The 24,105-nt window shown below is 38.5% G+C and overlaps 1 protein-coding gene across 3 annotated transcripts in view; it reads right to left on the bottom strand.

The window, feature by feature from the left end:
- The window catches only part of MTUS1 (microtubule associated scaffold protein 1), a 116,006-nt gene that overhangs the window by 33,947 nt on the left and 57,954 nt on the right, over positions 1–24,105 (bottom strand). Inside the window, exon 1 of one of the 3 annotated variants that reach the window (XM_058802924.1) lies at positions 14,698–15,057. The exons of the other annotated variants lie outside the window; for them this stretch is intronic. Coding sequence (XP_058658907.1) covers positions 14,698–14,818 — 121 coding nt within the window. The 5' untranslated portion in view covers positions 14,819–15,057. Of the gene's footprint in view, positions 1–14,697; positions 15,058–24,105 lie in introns of those variants that run through there. 3 annotated transcript variants of the gene reach the window in all.

The following is a 24,105-nucleotide window of genomic DNA, read 5'->3' as shown; positions in this document are numbered from 1 at the left end:
AATCTTCCTAGAAACTTTAGGCAACTAACATGAATCCTGTGTTTATAGTAAGATAAATAGCTCAAGTGCCATCCTCCATAATTTCACTTTCTGATGATTTTAAAGGTATGGTTACACAAAGAGTGATTCCATGAAGCACTGATTTCAGCTGAGTTAACAAAAAAACAAAACCAAAAGATCAAAACCAAATCAAAATACCTGCACCATTAAAAATGTTTGGGGACAAAAAAAAAGTCTCCATTTGATACCCCTTAGTCCCTCTGCAGTGGAACAGGTTCGTGCAGATACTGACTTAGAGCAGAATTCTAACTATAACATCAATAAGTGCTTGAAGGAAGCCTTTCTCTACATAAGCTACATTGAAAGCCTGGCTGACAAAGCTCAGGTGACTAAATTAGGTACTGGAGTTGTCCTTCCTGTCCAGCATCACCAAATCCAAAAGCTGCAGCCTCCTTTCTACAAATGTGAGCACCCACCCTAATTGCCAAGAGTTCTCTGCTATAATGTTATACACTGAAGAAAACCTGTCCTTGGAAGCTGGACTCTTGCTCTATATGAGTACATTAATTCCATCCAGAATGCAGTCAATGTGTTTGGTACCCTCCTCACTCAAACTAAGATGGGCTGATTGACCATAAGGAATCTTGTCAAATTGTAAAGACCACCTTCTTGACATAGATTTCAGACAGGTTTCCTTTACTTTTCCCCACTCTGAAAGACACTCTTTAAAACCTTACCTAAAATTAAATTTATAGGTTAATATTACAAAACAAATTTTACGTCCACAGAAGCTGCTGCTACTCTGAATTTTACAACATGTCTCTCAACTGGAATACTTGACAGCCAACAACAGGTGGAGAACATTCCATCAATGCACAAGTTTCAGAACCTAGAATTCATTGTCTCAGAATTACTCATTTCACCTGTAGCACATCAGCTTCTGCTCCAGCTGAGATGTCTCTATCCTTGATGCATCTCAAGTGTGTTAACAGTTTTTCCTGTTTAGGAAAACAACTCCTGATTTTATAGAGTAATATGGATCAACCACTGTTGAAGACTTCCTCTCAATTATACATTAAGAATTAGGGCAGAACAAAAAAGGACTTATTTTACTTAAATAAAATCTGGTCTATTTTGTGTGAGATATGTTTGAGGTTTTTTTATGGGTGTCTTTTGTTTTGTTTTTAAGGTATTTCTTTTGCATTACAGAGACACAAAAATCTTCTAGACAATTGCCAACCAGCAAACACAAAGCACCCCTACTTCTACAGCTCTAATTATGCCTTCCCCCCATTACAAGGTGTAGAAGTTATTTGAGCAATGCAACAGGAAGACTGATTTGCCACTTAATCTCATGGCTGTAATTTTAAAGCTTGCCTTGTGACAAGCTATGCCCATTAGGAGAGGACACCTTAAGAACACCCATGCAAATAAGGAAGCTGCTGGGTTTAGTCTGCAGCAGTACATACACTGTTTGAGAGGACCTGGAAATTCAGCTAGCTGTAAATTACCACCTTAAATTCTTCCAAAACTCCTGCTCTGGGCTATAATATAAGCCAGGTTGGAGAAACACACAGGGATAGCAGTCACAAAACTAAATTAATGGTGTCTGCAGACAGCCTGGCAAGGCTGGACTTGGATGGAAGTCTTCAAATCCCCCCAGGCCTTCCACAGCTTCGTCAACTGTAATTTTTGCCCGCATCCATCTTGGCAAGTGGTGAATACACCTTCCTCCTGTGCCTCTCACAGTCCTGGCTGGTGATTGTACAAACACAGACTCTTGAAGAAGTGATGTTTTGTTTCTAAGCTCTGCCTCAGGCCTGTCTGTGTAAGCTGGTGCAGACAGTCCCAACTTGCTCTGTTCACACTTCAAGCATGCCAGTCAGGAGCCAGTTCTAGTTTGCAGCAAGAGACTTCATTCTTCAGAGTTGTACCTGGATCATCTGCTCAACTGAAACACTTTAGATGCTGTATGTACCTCAGAAGCTTCTTTATCTGTGGTCTTAGCTCAAAGCAAATGGGTGACAAGAAACAGCACTTCTCATCTTGCATCTGCCCTGCATCAACATGGTGTGAAGCCCAAGAAGACAACTAAATGCCTCCTAAAGCAGTACGGCAGCTCTCCCTTTCCTCTACTCTTACTGTAACCTCTTGAGTTTCCCTTCTTTAATGTCTAGTACTAGCCCATGTCCAGGAACACCAGCTTATTTCAGCTGTCATCAAATCTGTTCCAAGCTGTTCTGAAGAAACCAATCAACCACCACAGAGGCTTTTAAGAAAGATGCAAGAACTGAACAAAATTTAACGGCAGGTAGGGAAACTTGACCTAGATGCTTCAACTGACTCAGCAGGACTAATACACACAGCAGAAATCTCTCTGCATTGTTTTTTTTCAGGGGTACAAAGGTTCTTTCAGCATGTATTTTTTAAATGCAGTACAGCCTGGAGGGGGAGTGCAGAGTCATCACATATTATTCCAGGCATTCAGTTTGAAGCACTTTTCCTGAAGTCTCTGTCTATCCTCACCTACTGACTTTATTACAGCACTGACTTGTAGCCTCAGTGCAACATTTTAAATCCATCCCTTTTCATTCCTCATTTTCAGCCAGAACTCAATATTATCTTTATACACACAATAATGAAAAGGGAAATCTCAGAAGTATTTACGTTATTCTAAAATCTCACTATGGTTCCCATCACATCTTTTACTTTATGTACCATAGGTGTGTTTTACAGAAACACCAGTTGGGCTTTGAACATCTACTATACAAAGTGATTTTGCCTCTGCATTCACAGTGTATTTTGTCAAGTTAACAGGAACTGTAATATGTAGAACTGAATTAAGTCTTCATAGCCCAGCTGGTTAGAGCATGATAGGGTTGTGGGTTCAATCCCTCTAAGGCCATTCACTTAGGAGCTGCACTCACTGACTCTTGTGGGTCCTTTCCACCTGAGAATATTTTGCATGATTGTGTGTGATCTAGCTAGTAAATAGCAAGCATGAATATGAGGCACATGTCTACTACAAAGAAAAAAACATTAATAAGCTCATCATACATGCAGAGATGACCACAAACAAACAAATTTGGAATGCAAAGCAATTCACAGAAAACAACTCCAACATTCACCAGATAGGCTACCAGTGCATCAGGGTTATCCTGGTTATTTTCCAAACAACCAAGGGTGATATTGATGCTTGATTTTTTTTATATTTTTTAGCTTGTTCTGAACTAGGACAAAGCCTAACACATGTTAGTGCTACATACCACTGTCTTGGGGGGGTGGGGGGGGGGGGGGAAGGAAGATGGCAGAATTAGTTTATTGTACTAGAAAGCTTAGAGCATGGGTATTTTGATATGAGAGGGATTGACCACATCTACATTAATAAAACTACTTCATCCACCTTAAAAAAACCCCACTGTCTTCCATTTTTAATGAAAAACATGACAACAAGATGGAAAGTAATTGCATGAGGTTATTACAGTGTGTTGATTCTTTGGCCAGTGAGGACTGAATTAAAGACTAAACTACATCTCAATGTAGTATCCTCAGTTTAGCTATCTGAACTCTGCTACAGCAGTTCATCATATACATTACAGGCAACCTTAAATCTTTGAATCTCGTAGCTTTAAGATATACAATATACTGGAAGCTATACTTATTTTACATAAGGGGTTTGTGTTTCAGTAAGTTTCTAGTTCAGGTATTTCTCTGATTAAGCAAAGAAATATGTGAACCAGTTCTCCTTTTTCTTATAGTTGCAGCTCTGCCTTGTCATCCATAAAGTACACAACTTCCCAAAAAACCAAGCCCAAGCATGGAGACATGTTGAAGACTGGTGTCTCTCCCTTCTGCTCCTATTTCCTCAGTCTGTTCTTTCCCTAACTCCTGTACAAAAAGTTGCTCCTTACTGTCTGGTGCCCTCTACTGCTTCATTGCAAGTACAGGATATGGCACATTTTTGCCCTTCATTCTGCAGCCTCTGTCCACAAAACTAGAACCCAGAGTCATTGGGGACAGGGGTCTCACCATGATTAGTTCATAATGTTGGCAAACCTTCCCAGATCAAATGAACTGTCCCCCCCAGTACAAATCCTGATCCCTTTGTTTCTCCATATCCTCCCTGGATACACTCAGAGTATGTGTGTTACAGGCATGTGTAGAAAACCCTCACACAAGACCCTAGAGCAGAATGATGCCAATACAGGCTCTTCCTGTTCAAGCCTTTGTGAAATCCCAGCCCTCACATGTTACCATGAGTGAAATGGCTGAAACACAGCCAGAAAGGAGGAAGCCATTTAAACTGCAACATTTGAATGTATTCCTTCTTTAATACTACAGTCCACACCACCTTGCTCAATATCAAGAATACAGGGCTGGAAAAAGCCTCCTGAAACCATTTACATCACTCCTTGCTGAAGCAAGGTAAACACTACCTAGACACAAAAGGTATTTCACGAGACTGCTCTATTGTTTTACCTCAAAAAGTTTTTTACTGCTCAGAAGTTTTACCTCAAATGTTATCATAAAAAGGTAAGACTTGCTGCATTTTGTTCATTGTATGTTTTCTTCCATATGAAACCCAACCTGATTTCACACAGATGAAATCACTGACGTGAGTTTTTTCTTCATGCCACATTTCACACAGATACTAAAAGGCTAGCTGAGTTTTCTCTTCTGCTCTCACCATGCAGAGCAGTCTCCTATGTTCTGGAAAGTCAGATGTGAAAACAGCTTAATTGTTTTTCAACTATTTAACATGCTTCCTTCTGAAAGAGCTGGCAAACATTATAATTTATGCTAGGGATAAACATAAAGTGACTGGGAGAGACACTGTTACTTACAAATCCAAGTAAGAGAAGAAAACAGACTTAATTTTTTGCATCATAAATTACATCTATATCTACATACAAAACTTGGCTTCAAGAAGCCAAGAAAGGACTCGGAAGAACTCCAAACAGGGCTCTGATAGCATATACAACTAATATTTTAAATTTGCAAACTGCTTTCTGCTGATGTGCTATAGAGGTCTACTTTGTTGCAGTAAAAGCAAAGAAAACCAACAAACCAATCAAATCGGAACGAATTTGGAATTTTGACTGAATCACTAAACTTCATTTTGTCAATTGTGCCTGCTTCTAATTCAATATGGTAACTCTTTCTTCACAACTAACACATTAGCTGACAGTCAGAACATATATTAGCTCAGACTAATGTTAGATTCAAGAACTTGATTTTTTTTTCCTCAGCAATTCGAAGTCCTTCAGAGAAGAGCATATGTAAGGCTTAGTAATTTGCAAAGAATCATAATCTTCCCTTGAAAACAACTGTACAAAGAAGATACTTGAAAAATACATTTTTGACCACAAGACTAGTACATTAATATGTAGCAGTTTTCCTTGTGCAGTATCTGCAGCTATCTTGAATAGTGAGGACAGAATGGCTTTTAGTTTGAACTCAGAAGCTATTTATCTAATCATACTAGTGTGAGCTGATGTTATATGACTCTAACAAATGTCACTGACTTAACTATGGCACTGAAATCCTGCCTAAAGGATATTATGGAAGAAAAAGTAGGGCAGACAGTGGGAATTTAGAGAGACTCCAAAGCCTTGCCTGCATTATTGCCTTTGTACAAAAAGTGTTTCTGAAGCTGAAACACATCTTATTGTCTTCATGAAATTCTATAACCATTTAAAAGCAAATTCAGATTAAAAATCAAATCTGCTGATAATGCAAATTTGATTTTTAATCTGAATTTGCTTTTAAAAATGTTCTTTAAAAAGGAAGGCGACAGCATTTCTAAGCATGTAGGAAGCACTATAATCAGGGCTAAGTTATCCAATATAATCATATTTTATCTACCAAAAGATCACTAAGAAGTTAAATTGTAACACTTTCCTCAAAAAATTGCTCGTCACAGATTGCGATACCAAATTACAAAACTAACAGTTAGCATCCAAATTCTCTTTTTTGGTACATAAAGATTCACTTTGTAAGAGAAGTCACAAATTTCTGAGTATAAAATAGAGTACAACCCAATTCAGAGACAAAGCTAGTACGTGAATTTTTTCCAAGGATTAAAAAAAATAATAATTCAGTGATGATATAGGCATGACTAAGCTTATAGGCTGGAAATTAAGAAAAGTAAAGTTGACAATAACTGATCAAATTCCCAAATCCCTTCAAGAATCAGTCCTAGCACTCTTAGGGGCTATGCATAAAACACTGATGCAGTGGTTTCAACATTGTTGACTATGGCATCAATCAGTGACTTGGCCCCAATCATTATCGATTGGATTTAATCACAGCCCAAAATGGTAACCCAGCAGGCTGCTCTTCCCCAGCTGCACTGACTTTGTTTGACAAGTTCAGGATCAGTCCCAGATTTAGTGTTTTCCCATGACCAAAAAATAACCAAAAAATTACTCTACAAGAAGTGTTGATTTGTACTGTCATTTCCACACAACAGGGCAGAGACATACCATTACCCTCTTGGCAGATGACTACCATGGCAAGATCACATAAGGGAAGTTGCAATAAACTTTTCTGTGTCTAAGTAAAGGATTACCTACTTCTACATTGTTTCACAGCTCAGTTAAGCCTCTGAGTTACTCTAGATCAGTACTGATTTTCTAAAGCACTAAAAATATTTCTTGCACATGATCACCTCCACTGGGCTGGTTCACACAAGTGAAAGTTGTTTTTCTAATCTGAAATTTAAGCACTTGTGCTTTTCATACTTTTGATTACATATCTCAGAACAATTAACATTAAGTCCCTGAAGAATAAAAGAAAATTTAAACTATCAAAATTAAACTCACAACTTTAGGAAAATGTATTTAAGGAGACAGGAGCATAGCATGTTTTAAGGAACACCAAGGTAGATGAACATGTGTCTAAAACTAAACTTGAAATGCTAAACTTGAAACTTTAAAGCTACCCTAGCACTGAAAAACCATTTGCTGGTCAACAGAATAGAACAGCATCTTAATAGAAGCACTTCAGTTGCTGCTGGTTAAAATCATTCATGTGAACTCAATCTTCCATGCTTCACTGCAAGTTCAATACAGAAAATATCACATCTCAAGTGCCTCATACCAGCTCTAAGCACTGCTGGAAATCCACATTTTCAAAAGACACACAAAATGTGCTTATATAGATCTTGGCAGTCACACATCAAGGACCTATTTGTGTCTTTCCTGTCATGGTAAGCAGGTTTCCTTCAATTAAACAGCAAAGATATCCCCCCAGGGACGTGCCTGGGACATTGCACACCACTGTTTCAGGAACGCCCTTAGTGTAACATTTCGGAGTCTATTTGAAAACATCTTGCCAAGCTGAAAACAAAACAGAGAACAGGGCAGCATCCACCATTTTCATCAGCTAAAAATATGTCTCCACCCTTTGAGAGGCACAAAGTCCTTCTGCTGCTTGCTGAGCAGTTAAGGGACTTCTCTTTCCAGCCACTCCTAACCAAGCTGCACAACTGAAGACCATTTTGGCAAATGTTGCCTGACAGCTACCAGTGCTTCCATCAAGGAGGGACTGCTTGCCATGCTTACTGTGGAGACCAAGCACTTCCCATGGACAAGGTTTAAAACATTCAACATATCATTCCTTGCACTTTATGCGCCCCTGAGTCTCTTCTGTTCAAGCTAACAAACTACAAAGATGGCAGACAGATTTTTGGCTTAACTGGGTGGTGGGCTGGGAGGGAGGAAGAGAAAGAAGACAACAGAAATCATCTTGACGAGCTGACACATGAGGTAAGTGTGGTGTTCACTGGGGCATACCCATAACATATCACAAGGATCCAAATCCATGTGTGAGGTCAATCCTCAAGAAAAATCTCCAAATATGAGCACCTTTACTTGTGCCACTAACAAAGGCAGCAAGATAAATATTCACTGCACATTACATACACATCTTGCTTTCCTTTACATTAAATCCTAATTGAGGTCCGTGGTGAAATACAGGTTTAATAGGGTTATGCTACTCATTTCATATCAGGACCTTTAATCTTTTTAACTGGCAAAATGTCTTAACTTGATAAGTGAGTTAAGCAGGTGGCAGATTGTACAGTAATATTTGTGGAAATAAAGCAAGCCTTATTATATTTGTTACACAACATAGCCATGTTTAAGGCTAAGAAAAGCAATTTTTTTTTCTAGTCTTCTGTTTTATTTGGAGTAGAATAATTGCAACTGGCTTTCTAAGAAAGTTCACTTATTCTTTTGAAGAAAACATTTCCAATAATCCTGTTTTATGACTTAAAGTAGCTGACAAGGCTTAAGCATAAAGTCTATTCATGTAATAAATACAAACAGAATATTTTAAATAACTTAGATGCTTCTCATATAAGGAATATCTGAAAGTGTAAAATTATTCTTACAGAAGTTATGCAATAAATGAGTATCATTTGTAATACTGTGACTTTTCTACTGAAGGACTGCTAGTTCTCTTCGAGAAAAGGATGAGCTTTCATTAAAAGAATTTCACCCCAGATGTTCCCAGCCGTTCTATTTCCTGCCCCTAACTAGAAGTATTTCCATAACATCACATACAAACTGTTTACACAAGGATCCTGAGGAAGATCTTTTACTTACTATAAGTGTACAAGCGGCACACTATCATGACAAGAAGTAGCAAATATAAATTTAACCAGGAGTTGAACACAGGACTCCAGGTTATTTAATGCCCTAGCTACAATTACTACACATCAGTAAAGATGATACCAATGAAAGGTTTGTAAATAGCAACTGTAAAGCAACATCATGTGCAGATACAACTCAGGTTATTTAAGGTGAGTTATTTTCACGTTTGAGTATATGGACAGAAAAATTAAATGGGATGTTGTTTTTGGGGGGCTTTTTTACACTATTTTAAGACATAAGTAACACTGCCAATACATTCATTTTTCACCAGATCAAATGCTATTTTGTTGTCCCTGTAGGAAAAAGAACAGAAACAATACTCCCTGACCTGTTGGTGGACATGGTTAGAAAGGTGCTGGTGATAGTGCTAACGTTTTTAGTTGTTACAGCAACAGCTTTTAACTTGTTACTGTTTAACTGTAACAACACTATTCCAGCTAGACTGCTTGACCAGTGCAGCCTTCACAGATTTTTTTTCTAAAAGACAAGCCAGGAGAGATAGGGTCTGCTTGCAAATAGCTTTTCAAATAAGTTATGTTTTGGCATGATATTGGGCAAAACAGTCAAGAGCTGTTTGGAACAACATAACTTCCCTGAACACATCAAATCCATCACCTTTGGATCCAGGTTATTTCTATGCATTGCAATACTGAGAGATTACAATTTTTTTAAATAAGAAAAACCTTAGCAATGCTGCTTCACTACATGATACTAAATTAATAGCAAATATCTATAAACAGAAATCATCATTTCTTGACATTCGTGGCAGTAAGAGTGGTAACTGTGGTCCCAATCTACATATTACTAAACATAAAATGAAATTAACCAGAAATGGAAGAAACTCTATTCTCCTTCACAAACCAGTTTTCAGTGCCAGCAAAGAAAGAAGGGTAGCACAAGACAGTGAGACAGTTGGCTGACACTCAAAACATTGCATTCTCCCACTGAAATGTCATGGTATGTTCCACAAAAGAAGGCTATTGCTGTGTGTTTCAGGAAGTTCAGATTAGAAGGGCTGAATAAGAAGTAATACTTCATTTGTCTGAATGCTGCAAGCCATTTCTACTATGGTAACAGATTCACCTGCACAAACTGCAAAACTGGGAGAGGCAGATTTAGAAGTATAAGCCTTGCTTTACCACACTGGAAACACCCTGAAGTAATTTAAAAGCTATTCAAGTTTTTAAGTGTAAGTGTAGCTGCCTGTCATTTTCAAACACTAACCTACTTCACAGCAATAGAACTTGCAGCCAGACCCTTTTCACCTATTAGATATGCCAAGTGGGAAAAATGCACACTTAAGAATATGCAGTGGTACTAGTAGAGATTATTTGTTATGACTTTTATATTTACTCTCCAACTTACTCCACCAATTTACTCTCCAATTTTCTTTTATGAGGTTGAGCTTGAAGCAACAATTCTATTTACTTCCTACTGGCAAATACTTGGGGCATCCTTCACATATAATTATCTATTTAAGTGAAGGAATAACAAAATCCAGCATCACTTGCTACAGTGGAGTAGAACACAAGTTGCTATGCACCTGTTTTTCAGTAGCACCCCAGTTATTCTTTTTCCAATTTCTGGGGGCAAAGCTCCCCATTTCAATTCTTTTTCATACTTTATTAAATATATGCACAGGTTAAATGTTAACATCACATATAAGTTACCCTGTTTTGACTCTGGCATGTTTTCTGTTGGGTTGGGAGTTTCTTTTGTTGTTTGGGGGGCAGGGTTTTGGATGAGCTTGGAAGATCCTTTCTGCTACTGAGACTACCTTTGAAATTCCTAGTGCTACCTTTATTTTATAGCTATTGTAAACACATCCATTGGATGAGAGTTGCATAGAGTACAAATTGTACTTTCAAACCCAGAAACACCTGGAAATAAGAATCTCCATTCAGTTTTCATGTACATGCCTACTGAAGCTATGACCTACTAAGACTGAAATCAGGCACATCAGGCAGGTCATTTAGTACCCAGTCTTGAATAGATTAAGTCAGGAGCAGAATGTTATTGACTTAAACAGGAACATGATTAAATTTAAAATCCCCCATGACGAATGGTTTCCAGCTATTCAACTTCTCTTGCTCAGAACAGATAAGCAGGCTTTACTTCTGAACTATTTTTCTCCTTGGTGGGTGACACAAACACTTAACATACTTGTCCTGTATAAAATTTCTCCAGCAGACTTCTGGATTTAGAATATTTAGTAGGATTCAGTGTGTTGGGTATCTTTCTGTGGTGCTGTATTAAACTGCAGTGTCAGACATTTAATCAGTACTTCACTTATCCTTCAGGGGGATGGGAAAAAAGTGATATGAACAGATAAGCAACCCATAACATCTCAGGCTTTTAGAATCCTTTTTTAAGAGCCCTGCTTTGCAACACACAGAAGTAATTTTATAGCTCCCAATGTGATCAAAGAAAAACTTTGGGAAGAAGTCATTGAAAAAGGATGTCAGCTGCCCAAGTAAACACATTTATGATGTTTGCTTGTTATTAGCCAGAGAGCTTCTAAAACTGGTATTACTGAAAAGACATGTTTAATAAGCAATGGAAATCACCAGCAAGACAAGAGCACAAGTACAGTTTGCTTAAGGGAGGGAAAGAAAGGGGAAAAGCAGCAAGAGGGGCTGGATGAAAACATTTATGACAAAACAATATAGAAACATGGACAAATTCTCAACAAAAAGCACAAGAGCTTTGAGCTCCATTTGCAAAGCTAGTTTCTTGTCTGGACTTTCATCTTTATATAAGAGAAAACATAAGCAATTCCAAACTAGTATTCTGAATCATTCATAAGAGAATGTCTTTCTCTCACAGTTTATTCAGAACTCATGATCTACACAGAGATGATGATTTACTCTGTCACACCACTGAAGCCTGAAGAACATAAGAGCACTTTAGTCACTCTGGTAAAAATCCTAAATGGCTCAATAAAGGAAGCAAATACAATATTTCATCACTGAAAGACAGTGGTTCCCACTCTCCTCTGCCATGTTTATGCAGTTCTGAAGTGTTTAGATTTTTGCAGTTGCTACAAGTAAGTTTTATAAGTCACAGGATGTGAAAATAAATTATTTCCTTAAGATATCAGGATTCTATTTTGCTGAAGAGGGCACTCATTATATACAGCTAACAATGCAGGTGCAGTATACTTCCAGTTGCTGAGAAAAATGATACTTTGATGTCTGCCTGCATTTAAGGAGAGAGAAGAAAATTCTGGATATCTTGACCTTGAAGCAGTGCAAAGCACAGTCATGGAAGTTAGACACAAGGCAAGAAGCTGAAATACTTTAAAAACATGTTAAATATTACATTAAATTTCACCTGGATTTATTCCCTTCCTATGGGAAAAACATCTGATTTTATTTGGCTTCCCCTGAACAGACTGCATGGTTATGCTGCAACATATCTGAATTACTCTAGGTACTCGGACACCTCCACTTGAATGACAATACAAGTAGTGCAAAGATATCCAGCCCAAGGATCCATTTAATGCTAAAGTGCAATGACTAACGTAGAATAACCTAAACCTGTGTAAACAACTCTGTGTCCCCCCATGCTCTATGTGAAGAAACTTCATCAGGCTGCTGCAAACTACCCTCAGCTCATACCGAAAACCCAAGAACAAGTTCCATCCTCTTCCTCCCGAAAGTGCTTACATCCTAACCTCACCAAGTCACTGCACTGCAATTGTCAAGCACAATATGACAACAGAACAATCCAACCTGACCTGTGCTCTAGACAACTTCAAAATTCTACACTTCAACAATTTCTCCAAGTATCTTAAGGGTGGTCTATAGTAATAAAGGCAGTCAAGATCTATGCTATGGTCAAAGAGAGCAAAGAATGAAATTCATGATAAAGCTTCTTAGAAGTGCAATCTACATCAAAACTGGAACTCAGTGTTGTTTACATAATACTCATACATATTCATGTTCCTAGATGGACCCTGAAATTCCATCTGGCATTTACCCCTTCCCTTATTTATTGACACACTCTATACTGTTTATTGTGCCTACCGCTCATGTGACCTTGGAAAGAAGCCACACGTCATTTTAAACAAATTAAACCACTACAAGAAAAGACAGTCATATTGGTGCTGCAAAACTAAATATGGCTCCTCCTGGCATTTAACAACAACAGAAAATTTTTAGGCTTGTAATATACACAATCATTGCCCCATGTACTGTTGCTGAGTTTTATGAGCCTGAAATAATCACTAACAAGCTTCGATGCATTCTGCTGTTTCCTAACCCGCAGTATTATCTATACATACTTGCATTCTCCACTACAGACTATGACCTGGTTTTCACATGCCCTACTTTTTTGGTATACTCAGCTCTAGCTAACCACTGGTCATCTTTCTGCTAACATACTAACTTCCTAACTAACAAGACACAAGGACAGCAAAGCAGAAGGGGGAAAGCAGGCAAAAAACCTCTGAGGCTTCAGTACTGTGCTATTAGTCTGTACATACTGTACATAGAGAAAACACACAAAAGGTCTGTTCAGCACTTCTTATTTAATGTAGCGCTGCTCAACTAGAACACAGGGCTTGCAATCTATTTTACATGTTGTATTTCACAGACACCTTCAGGCAGGCTTTGCTTTCACATCCACTCAAAATAAATGAAACCAAAAGCTGATTCTTATAATTGCAAAATTCTCTTAATACATGCACTGACATTTATCTTTCCAAAATTACACAAATTTCAGTAGCACTTAATGAACATTTGGAAGACTGAACATTATCTCCCCTTATCATCTTCTTTAGGATTTTTGATCCTGGAGTATGTGTTATGTAGAAATTTCACATTATTTATACAGTTATATGCACAAAGGCACCCTTTACATAAGAGTTTTTGGCATCAAGGTATTTAAATCCTAGTTTAAAGCCAACACAAGCAGCCTGCAAACAGAAGCCTATATTGTACAGTTGGCCTGTATTATGTTCATAAATGCATTTATCATCACAGAAGAATTTTGAAGCTGGATTTACTTTGGCAAGGATAAGAAATGACAAGGCAAATGGTTTAAGCTGCTATGTGAAAAGACAGCACAGTAAGGAAAGCTGACTGGTAGCACTCAACTCCAAGAAAATAAAAGCAGAAAGGGTGGTATTCCAGTGAGAGAGGAAATTCTTGAAGAACTTCTGCAAAAGTAGCTTATGTAGCTGCTTCCTCCCTCTAAGTAAAAGGAAAAAAATTTTAAATAGTACAGTGGAGAACAATACTTATATAAGATGCTCTCGGGTATCTCTAGATGTCACATAGCTCAGCTCAAACAAAAAAACAACTTCCACCCCTCACCCCCAAAATGACACATGTATATCCTGGAATAAAGCCCACCTTCCATAAACGTGCTTTATTTGCTTCACCTGACACTGAAAATAAAAATCAGGTCAGATGCAGCTGAGAATTTTGTAATTTTTTTTTTGTTTGTTGTGTTCTCTGTGTGTGTTGAATTAAACACACACACTTGTCTCCAGTGTCTAAAACGTTGTACCTTTTACGTTTCTCTTGAAAGAACAGGCACAAAAGTTTCTTTGTTCCACTTGCAAGTAAGATGTATTTAGCACAACTGTGATAACAGCTACCTACAGGTAAGTATTCAAATATTTCCCACAGACAGAAAGCCACACCATGACAGCCTGTATTCATTCCACTTCCCTCCCTTCTTCCCCTCTTGCACCCAAATAAGATACAGAAAAGACAGTGCTCCCAGCAGATAACCATTTAAATGATTAGATAAATATTTAATAGCACAGACTTCCTGATACTATTTTTGGATTTGTGCAAGGAAAGAACAAATCCCAATTTGCATTTCACAAACAGAATAACTATCTTCCAAACAAGCAGCTCAGCACACATGTAGAGGCTTAGAATATGAAACTGCTTGAAAGTCAGACTTCTGTCTGAAATTCAAAAACTTTCATGCCCAGTACAATTCTTACTTGCTAAAAATAAGATGCTGTTAAAGTAAACAAGATACTCAGTGCATGATCTAATCATCATATTAAAAATACACAAACCTGTATGAAATATAACAGTGCTTTTCTTGTAGCCAGAAGGCAGACGGATGTTTCGGAGCAATCCCTTTGCTGTCAGCCTTATGCGCATGTTGGATAAGGAAAATTTCGGGGACCATAACATGTCTTCAGTGCAGTTGGAAGACAAACAAGCAAGAAACAGCCTCCATGTACTGTCACATACTATGTTTTTAAATCACTACTGGCAGAAATGAGCAATTCTTGCTAAAGAAAACAGGCTTGAAGAAGTAATCAGGTCTCCATTCCTTTGCTGCTCCACTCCTTATGCACAGACAAACAAAAAAATCAGTAAAAGCAGATATCCACAATGTAAATGCTGCTGGCAGCTTCTCCTCACCAGATGTTCTGGAAACAAAGCTTGTCCTCAGAATAAAACCGACTTAGTGGTTTCGCAAACCAGCAGCCTCTGAATTGCATCACAGTACCGATGCTCAATCTGCTACGGGACTCCGTGAGCTGGGAACTGGAAAAGGAGAAATGGGAGGAGGAGGATGAGGAGGGAGGAGGAGGAAGTGGGTGGTCTCACCAGCTGAATATATCATCTGGCAATGTCACAGTCCATGTAATTTTTCTTTGGAAACTGTAAGGAACATTATTTGAATATTCCTGGAGGCATAGTTCAGCTTTGCTCTCCAAAAATCTTCTCAGGGTGCACTTTTTAAAACTGTTTCTTTCAATCAAATATTACGTCCACATTTAAAGTACTAACAAATCCAAAGACACATCTATTCTCTAAGAACAATTCACTATTTGAGAGCTGCTTAAGGGAAATTCTGCTTAGCTTGGCAGCTCAACACTGCAGATGCTTCTATTTAGCATCAGAGGAGAAGGACTCGGGCATTAATTCACATTAAAACAGTTCTCTGCCAGCTGGGTTTTGAAGGCACCCAAACACTTAGGCAAATAAGCAGTGTTGGAGGAATTCTTACAGCATAGATGTACTCCCCATATTTGAGTAGCCCTCATATAAAGAGTTTCCTCTTACTATTTAACAAGCTGAAAAGTTTTGCATATACTTTGTTGAAGTCCACTGCCATTAGCAAAAATTAAATTAAAAAAAAATTATAAAATAAAGGAGTAACTGTTTTACATATTAGAAAATGTCATATTTTTTACCCGTGACCATGACTAGACATATATGCACTGGCCATGTTCCTGTGCAAAAAGAAACATTTCACTACTTTTTCTGAGGTCAGCAGCTGCCTTACCAGGCAGCCACTGCAGCAGAGACCACCCAAGTACTCTCAGCCAGTGCTGGAGACAAGACAGTGGCACCTCACACTTCTTTGGCGTTGTTTGAAGAGCTGGCCTCCACAGACTTTGTCACTCTTTAGAGACAACAAAATTAGGTACTTTTCCATTGATTCTGCACTTCTACCCTTTCAGCAAACCCCAGCCAATTTTCTCTAACATCTATACCTTTGAACAGTTTTTCCAAATCCAGAAACAATTAGCTCAGCTTAGTCTGAAGCAGGTATAAGCCAAATTAAATATCACAGTGACAGCTCTCATTTCAGCAGTGCCTTACCTGCCCTCTCTTTACCTCCTTACCTTACAAATCTAACTTTCATATTTTAATAGCATGTCTTACTTGCTCAAGATGCACTTTAAATTTATACGGCTTATTTTCCACATGAGCTAGAACTAAAAATAGCATGTTGCTGCTGTATCTGGATATCTCTGAGATCACGCAGAGCCCGGTGCAGTGACAGTGAAGCAGATGCTCACTGTATGTAGAGCAGAAGAGCTGCAGCACAGCACCCAGACAGACCCACCAAGGCAACCTCCACAGCAGACTGTGTGAGAATGCACCAGCATGTTTTCAAAGCAGGTACCAAAATATTTATTTCCTGGCACACTGATGAAACACCAACTCTGAAGTACTATAATACATCTTCAGTCCACACAAAACCATTCAAAATAAGTACAAAGACAGTAAATTAGGTTTTTTTGTTAGGTTCCCAGGGCAGCCTCTGCACACAGCAGGGCATGCATGTCATTACTGCTATAAAACCTCATCTATTCCTTCTAGTCTGAAGAGCTTTGGCACAGCAATGTGTGTTCATCTATCTTTCCAACAGCCTGCAGTTCCAGACTCTTTCCCAATCCAATACTATTATCAAAGACATTGCCCCTTTCTGGGCTGCATTACTGTGATGCTTGAAAACCACACTGAGCAGTAAACCAGAAGGCTTGTTACAGCACAGTTCAGCAGACTTGTGCATTCACACATGCACAGTTTCATTAGCACATCTCATCAAATATTAGATTGTTATTGTTAAATCCTTTCTTAATTAAGGCATTTTGAGATTTTTGCTGGGCATACAGCCAGTCTTCAGACATCATTTAGCACCCAGCTGCATCAAGTTTTACCCTTTTGCCAGGGCATCCCCAGAAGAACTCCCTTTTATTTCCCTCCTATTCCCACATTCCTCCAAGGGAGAAGCTGCCCTATGTAGTAAATATTTTCTCACCTTCCCAATCTGATGCTCTCAAAGGTGGAAACAATCCAATCAGGCTAAAAAAAACCACCCAAACCACTGCAAACCAACAAAACACATCCAAAAAAAACAACCCACCACTTCTCCCCATCCTTGCATCAGTGCTTAGGAGGAAGGTAAAGAACTCCTCATTGGCTGTAAAACCAGAGAAGATGGAACACCCCGTTGAAACCTCCTAGGAATCGGAGCTAGAACAAAGAATCTCTACAGGAAAAACATGATGTAATGAACCAGTTTGGAAACTGCAGAAGGAATGAATCACCATACAAAATATGAGCAGACCAAAGCTCTATATGAACATCAAAATCCTTTTAGGAAAGACCAAAACTGCTTCTACCAAGATACACAAATAATACTTTTACTGCCTCTTCTTTCCTGCTCTTTGTTTGGGTGAAAATAGGCCATGAAGAAACAGATACATCATATTATTTGTAAAATACATTCTAGTCTGACAAAAATGCCTTTCCAGCCTCTAGAGTTTTAATTCTATTAAACGCCAGAAACTTGAAACAAGTCTGTGTTATTCAGAAGCAGACCTGACAGCACAAATAAAGAGCAATGGATGCATGTCTCATGTAGTGCCATCTAGTACCCAGTGCTCTGACAGCAGCCAGCAAGAGCACTGCCCACACCAGTCTGAACAGCTCCCAGGCAAGATTCCACTTGCAGAGAGGCTCCTCCAATAATCCTTCTAGAGCTCAGTGTCACACCACAGCACAGCTTCACTGTGGTGGCCATGCATGTGCCAGCATGGTTTCCTTGGCTCAGGAAAACAGCACCTTCCACTCCTGCCTGCACTCCCACGATAGTCATCTAGGGCCTCGTGCTGCCAGACTACAAAGCCAGGGCGTAATCCACGGGATCTTAACAGAGCACGCCAGGAGCATGCACTGTCTGCATTTCATGCACAACATGAGGATCACAGACAGGTCTTTCTCTTTCTTGACATTAGAGAAGGATGACAGAAAAGAGCACCAGAAAAGAGCAGAATAAAATAGGAAGCAATATACAAAGGACAAAAGGACAAGACAGATTTTATTTACTAGCATCTTACTGCTGGCTTCTCTCTGACTCCAAAGCCAGAACTTGTGATTAACATGGAAAAAGGGGCTCTGTCCTGTTATGACCACGTAATTCAGTCTGAGTTGCTAAATGCATCAGTACCCGATGACACCATCAGATTGATGGAGGGGCCACACCTATTTTAACCTCAGTAGATATACTAAATCTGCCATTCCTGGGAACATTAGCAATATGAAAAAAAAAGAAGCAAAGCACACTGGCATGTATAGGCTCTCAATTCAGCCTCACAAGGCCTAATCCACAGTGTCTGCGTTTCTGCTGTCCCTTTCCCTCTCTCCTCACCCAACAATCTCTAAAAATGCCATTGGAACACAGTTAAGCGTCTCACTGTATAAAGGTCTAAATCAGGAGCTAGATATTTAGATCCAAGAAGTGCATGAAAAGGACACTTGGCTCCATGTCACAAGACAGCAAGAGCAGTGCAGAGCAGATGGATTTTACTGGCATGCTTTACTTCAGGAAGAACTGAAGGGTAATTGCTTATGCAAAGAGAGATGCAAAAAGCAGGAACCTGCTAAGAGCCAAAGGGTCATCTGTGTCCTCATTTTTATTTCTGGGAAATGACTGCTCCCACTCCACTCTCCTGTGATCTGCTTGCTCTAGCCAGTGCTCCACTTTGAAAAGTTAATCGTCCTGTAGGCAACCGTACTTGCTGCCACAATGAATGCAAACTGCAGCTTCAAGACTAATTTTAAGCTCAAATCCTCTCCTGAAAAAAAAAGGAAACATCTCCCTTCCTCAGAGCAGGAACTAATATCCTAAATAATTCATGTTTCTTCTTTCTGTACACAGAAGCTTTTAATCATTATAAATTCAGCAGCCTGTCAAACTGAAGGTGATGCTGCAGTGGATTCCCGGGCAAACTGAAACAGGAATCAGGCTGATCTGTGTCTCCCACATGCAACAGTGGTATTTACATTATCTTCACTCTTTTATAAGTGAGAATAGCCACAAAACACTACAAGAATAATTTCATTTTTAACTTCTGATATAAGGGAAGTGCATTTGCAGGATGTCCCTTTCAAAATGGCATTTTGGTAAGACTTCCTCAGTCAAAATCCTACAGAGCTACTACTCTACAACTGTACAATATCAATAATGCTAGAGTAAAATGCACTAAAATTTGAAATAAAATGCCCTTCAATGATCTGGCCAGATGTGAAAAAGACTCACAACCACCTCTTTGCTGCCATGCAGAAACAGGGTAGGTGTATGCTTAAGTTCTTGTGAGCTCAAACCTCATGCAACAAAGAAAAAAAAATGCTTTAACTAGACCCACAGCCTAAATTAATTATTTATTTACAAAATACTGATTTACATTCCCCATACACATGTATTTCATCCATGGCCTCACAACAATACCCAGAGAGCCTCTAAGAAAGAGCAGTATTGTAAACAAAGTCAATTTGGCAAGTTTATGCCCTATGACATGACAGTGGTTTATCTGGACAGCACAAAAGACATTCAAGATAACTCACTGACTTTTGCCTACCTGTGTGGGCTTTGCACACCCTCCCTCACTGCAGACATGCAGAAAAAAAGGCAGATGTACAAGTTGTTCAATCATCTTTGATACAAGGCCATGAGTTTCACACTTCTGTGACAGTTCAATAATCTCTCAAGTATTATGTTCACTTAAGCCCCTAACAGGGTCCAACGAATTCCAGTTCCCAACATTGGAATTTTCTCTATCTATCACTTGGACTGAGCTGATGCAGTCTGTAGATATCCCTTTCAGCTGCCCTCTCCACTCACACAGAAGCTGGCCTACCCAATATTTAGACAAGTGTGAGAAAACCAAAGCTCTGTGCTGCTCTCCTGTGTGGCTTGCTATTGTGAAACATCAAAATAAATACCAGGGAATAGAACCACAGACATTCCTCCCCACAAGAGAATAAATACCACAGAAATAAACTACAAACATTCCTGCTGTAGAAAGCCTGCATACCTCTGCACCACCACTTGTTTGGACTATGGATGTGTGGAGCTGGAGAGCAAGGTTCTCACAGAAGTCTGGAACTAAATAATAACAAAGAACTCTGAAATATCTAACCTGTAATCCACAAAACAGGTCCTTACTTAAAAGCATTAACAGAAGAAAAAGACCTGGTAGTGTGAAAACCATTTTGGTTGGGCTACAAAAGGCCTTAATGAATGATCATCTGTCATGATAGCAAAACTGGTAAAATCCCTACCAAGTCCTCATTGCTGGAATTTTAAATATAATCATTCATAAACATTTTCAGTCCATCAATCTGACAAACTGCCCACACAATACTACTACCACTTAAATTAGATGGCTCATATGTTACTCCATAGCAAACCTTGAGGCTTTGGAATTCCTTGGTTTTTTGTAAAAATATCTGTTGAAGGCACAGGGAACAGTGCTATTAGCGCCCAACAACAGACAAACTTCCCAAATGGCTAACTTTCAGAAGATCAAGTTTGAGAAGAACACAAGGAACATGAATGCAAATACACTGATAGACTTAGCTGAAGGGACCAAATCTAGTACATGTTAATATACTGTTGTCATGTACCTCTGTCTTTTTTGCATCCTATTGCCTATTGTAACAAACACACTATATCACAAAAACACCATTTGTTTAAATACACACAATCAAACCAAAAACCCCACTCAAAACAGATTACTTCAGAGTTTAGAGTGGCATTCTCTGATTATCAAAACCAGCCATTCCACTTTGAAAACTTCTGGAGCATTCTGGTTCTCACCCAAGAAATTAAATCCTTAGACCCAGTTGTTGTACTATATTTAGTAACAGTGAAAAAATCTGGCCAAGAAGGCAACAGCTATTGTGTTTCAAATATTATTTCAGGTTTACAGACATTCCTTTAACTCTTCAAAATAAATATCATTATATGTCCCCAATGAATACAATCATTAAGAAACTCCAATTCATACACGTAGATTATATGTATTTATTTATATAGAAATGGCAAAACAAATGCCAGCCTTCATAGCTAGTTCACATGCAGTAGCTACTCTACTTAGCTTTGCTGTCTGTTTATAAGAGCATTAGCCTGAAGGTATTCTAAGGTTAGATCACGAGACAATTGAGTCATTCAGATAGTCCTCATAGTTCACATGAATGAAAAAAAATCTAAAAAAAGACTATAGCCAGCTTTATATTGCAGCTAGAAAGGCAACAAAATTGTCCAGCCACCGTAAAAAATCTGCAAAAAGAGGTTTAAGCCTGATGTCCATTGCTTTTCAAGGGATAAAGGGAAAATATTAATTTGCATTGTTCAACTCCCAGAATTTCCAGTGTATAAAACATTACCTGTTTTAAATGAATACAGAATCACCCCAAAACATACAAAACTGTTCCAAGTTCTTCTTCAGGATTTCCTGGCTTTTCTTGTGGAGATAGGGACAGAGACAGAAAAACTGATGAACCCAACTTATTTACAAATGCTAAAGCTCTTAACACCAGAGACTGAGAATCCAGTCTATCCAATGCATCTATATTGAAATTCCCAGTTAGAGCTAGTCAGAAGTCCCATTTCTGCAATGTGTAAGACCTGCACCTCTTGGCTGTCAGGGCATGCATGTTCACATACTTATCAAGGCCTTTTCAAGTCTCCAAGCAACACCACTGCCTGCACAGATTCTTCTACACTTGCAAAAACTCTAACAAGCAAATACACACCACTCTACAATCAATAACAAGCCCCTATTTTCTAATCAGATAGAAAAGGAGAAACAGAGCCCTAATGAGTTACTTGAGCAGATATTCCTCATCATGTGGGGTAATTTGCCATACATTGCTGAATGCCAGTCAAATGGAGACCTAAGTATTTGGCACTCAAAAAAATGTGCATCACATCTCAGAATATTCTTCCCAATTTTTAAGAAAAATACACATTTTTCTTAAAATATACATTTTGACACAGTATAACATGTAATTTTAAAATATTAAGTCTTGTTTGTTGTTGACAAAGCACAATCAGAGTGTGATAAACATCAATCCTTGTTTTTCAGACCTGGAAAGTGCAAGTATTTTGAGAGCAACCTATTCTATCAAAGAATCCACAACATAAGAACTGCTTTCTCTCAAGTTTCAACAGGGATGACTAAGAGCATGAAAGAAAGGGGTGTAAACTGAACCTTAAAGTATGCCTCCAACTTTTGTCTGAAGAAGAGTATTTTGTTAGCAAAACCATCTTATCCCAGTAAAAGGGTTTGAGTGAAGAGTCAGACCCCACCTTTAACAACCTGTTCCAAGGGACAACTTCTTAGACTGTTACATTTATACATTATTCTTCCATTTGAGCTTGATCAGCACTATTACTCACTGCTGCAATAAGCCCCCTGACATAATTTCTTCCCTCTCTCAGTGTTATATTTTCTCACAAACAGCTGAACTAAAACAAACATCCTTTCTTTAAGATAGTAAGAAAACAGAACACCATGGTGGAGCATGTACCCTTTTTTGATAAAGCTTCTTTGATTGTCATGGCTTCTACAGCCTTTAGTAACCAATTCTATGCTGCATACTCTATCCCAGTGCTAAAACATACAACATAAATCACACTGTTCATATTGAATAACACTTTACAGGTGTATCCATCAGTTGTCCTTGCTGTTATCCTGACAATGGTCTTATGCTGCACATGTAACTCTAACTTATTATCCATAATACACCACAGATCCCATTCAGGGTCATGGAAAACCAGGATAAGCCAAATATTCAGATGCTTTATTCCCAAAGTGATTGCTTTACCTTTGGAACTGCCAAATAGGATATTTGCTTTTGCTTGACTTACATGGGTTCAGAGATTACTGTGCTGTAACTTAATGTTTGGCCAGTAACAGAGACCTGAGATGTGAATACCCACTGCCTCCACACACACTGCACTGCAATATACTACAGAGGCATTAGACACAGCCAGCTTTTTCTACAGGGAAGCTGAAGTAAAAAGGAAACAGCACTTACTTTATGCATTTTTAGAGGCAGTCTTGCATATAGTTGAAAATTCCATCTCATAAGAGGCAACATTTTTATCCATACTTACATTAAGACATTACAGCAAGTGCACATAAACATCATTACTTGAAGTTAGAAAGTTAAGAAGTGTACTAAAACATTCCCAAGAACTTAATTTTGCCTAAGCTTTAAAGCCAGTGATGAAGAAATACACTATAGAACTTGTAGAATTGATCTAATGCACTGAACACCACCCATGAAAAATACAGAATTCAGAAAAAGAAGCCTTGTGAATGTTTTAATGAAAACAAGAAACAAACTGCTGCAAACAGGCAAGTCTGTCCAGTTTTACAGGCACACTAAAAGTATGTTGTGGCTTGCTTCATCAAGCAGATTCTGGCTGTGCATCATTGCTGTAAATGAATGGAAAATGGAGAAACAGCACTAACATTAAGGGAACAGAAGTGTACCCAGAAAAACCTGCCATTTTCTCATCCTTGAAGAAATTGAAAGGCAGCATGAACAACTGAGCTAGACACTTAGTTATACCTTAATATCAGAATTCTGATATTAAGAGTTAAAATATTAACTCCTAGTTAAGAGTTAATAAATTACCAGAGTTCTGCTGTAACAAATTAGTCCTGGGCACATGGATGGGAAAGAGAAGTGAGGTTGGAACTTCTGACTGGATAAGGCTAAAAACTGTAGACTTAACTACAGCACTGAAATAAAAGAACAAAAGCTTTATACTAGCTGTAGTCATTAGAACAAAGCTTCACTGTAATATCAAAGCCAAAAGAAAAAAAAAAAAGAAGATACTGGGCCTCATTCTACATGGTACTGGCTGGCATTATTTC

The sequence above is a fragment of the Ammospiza caudacuta genome, chromosome 4 (assembly GCF_027887145.1).
Source record: "Ammospiza caudacuta isolate bAmmCau1 chromosome 4, bAmmCau1.pri, whole genome shotgun sequence".
Taxonomy (NCBI): domain Eukaryota; kingdom Metazoa; phylum Chordata; class Aves; order Passeriformes; family Passerellidae; genus Ammospiza; species Ammospiza caudacuta.
This window is presented reverse-complemented; position numbering and strand designations above follow the sequence as displayed.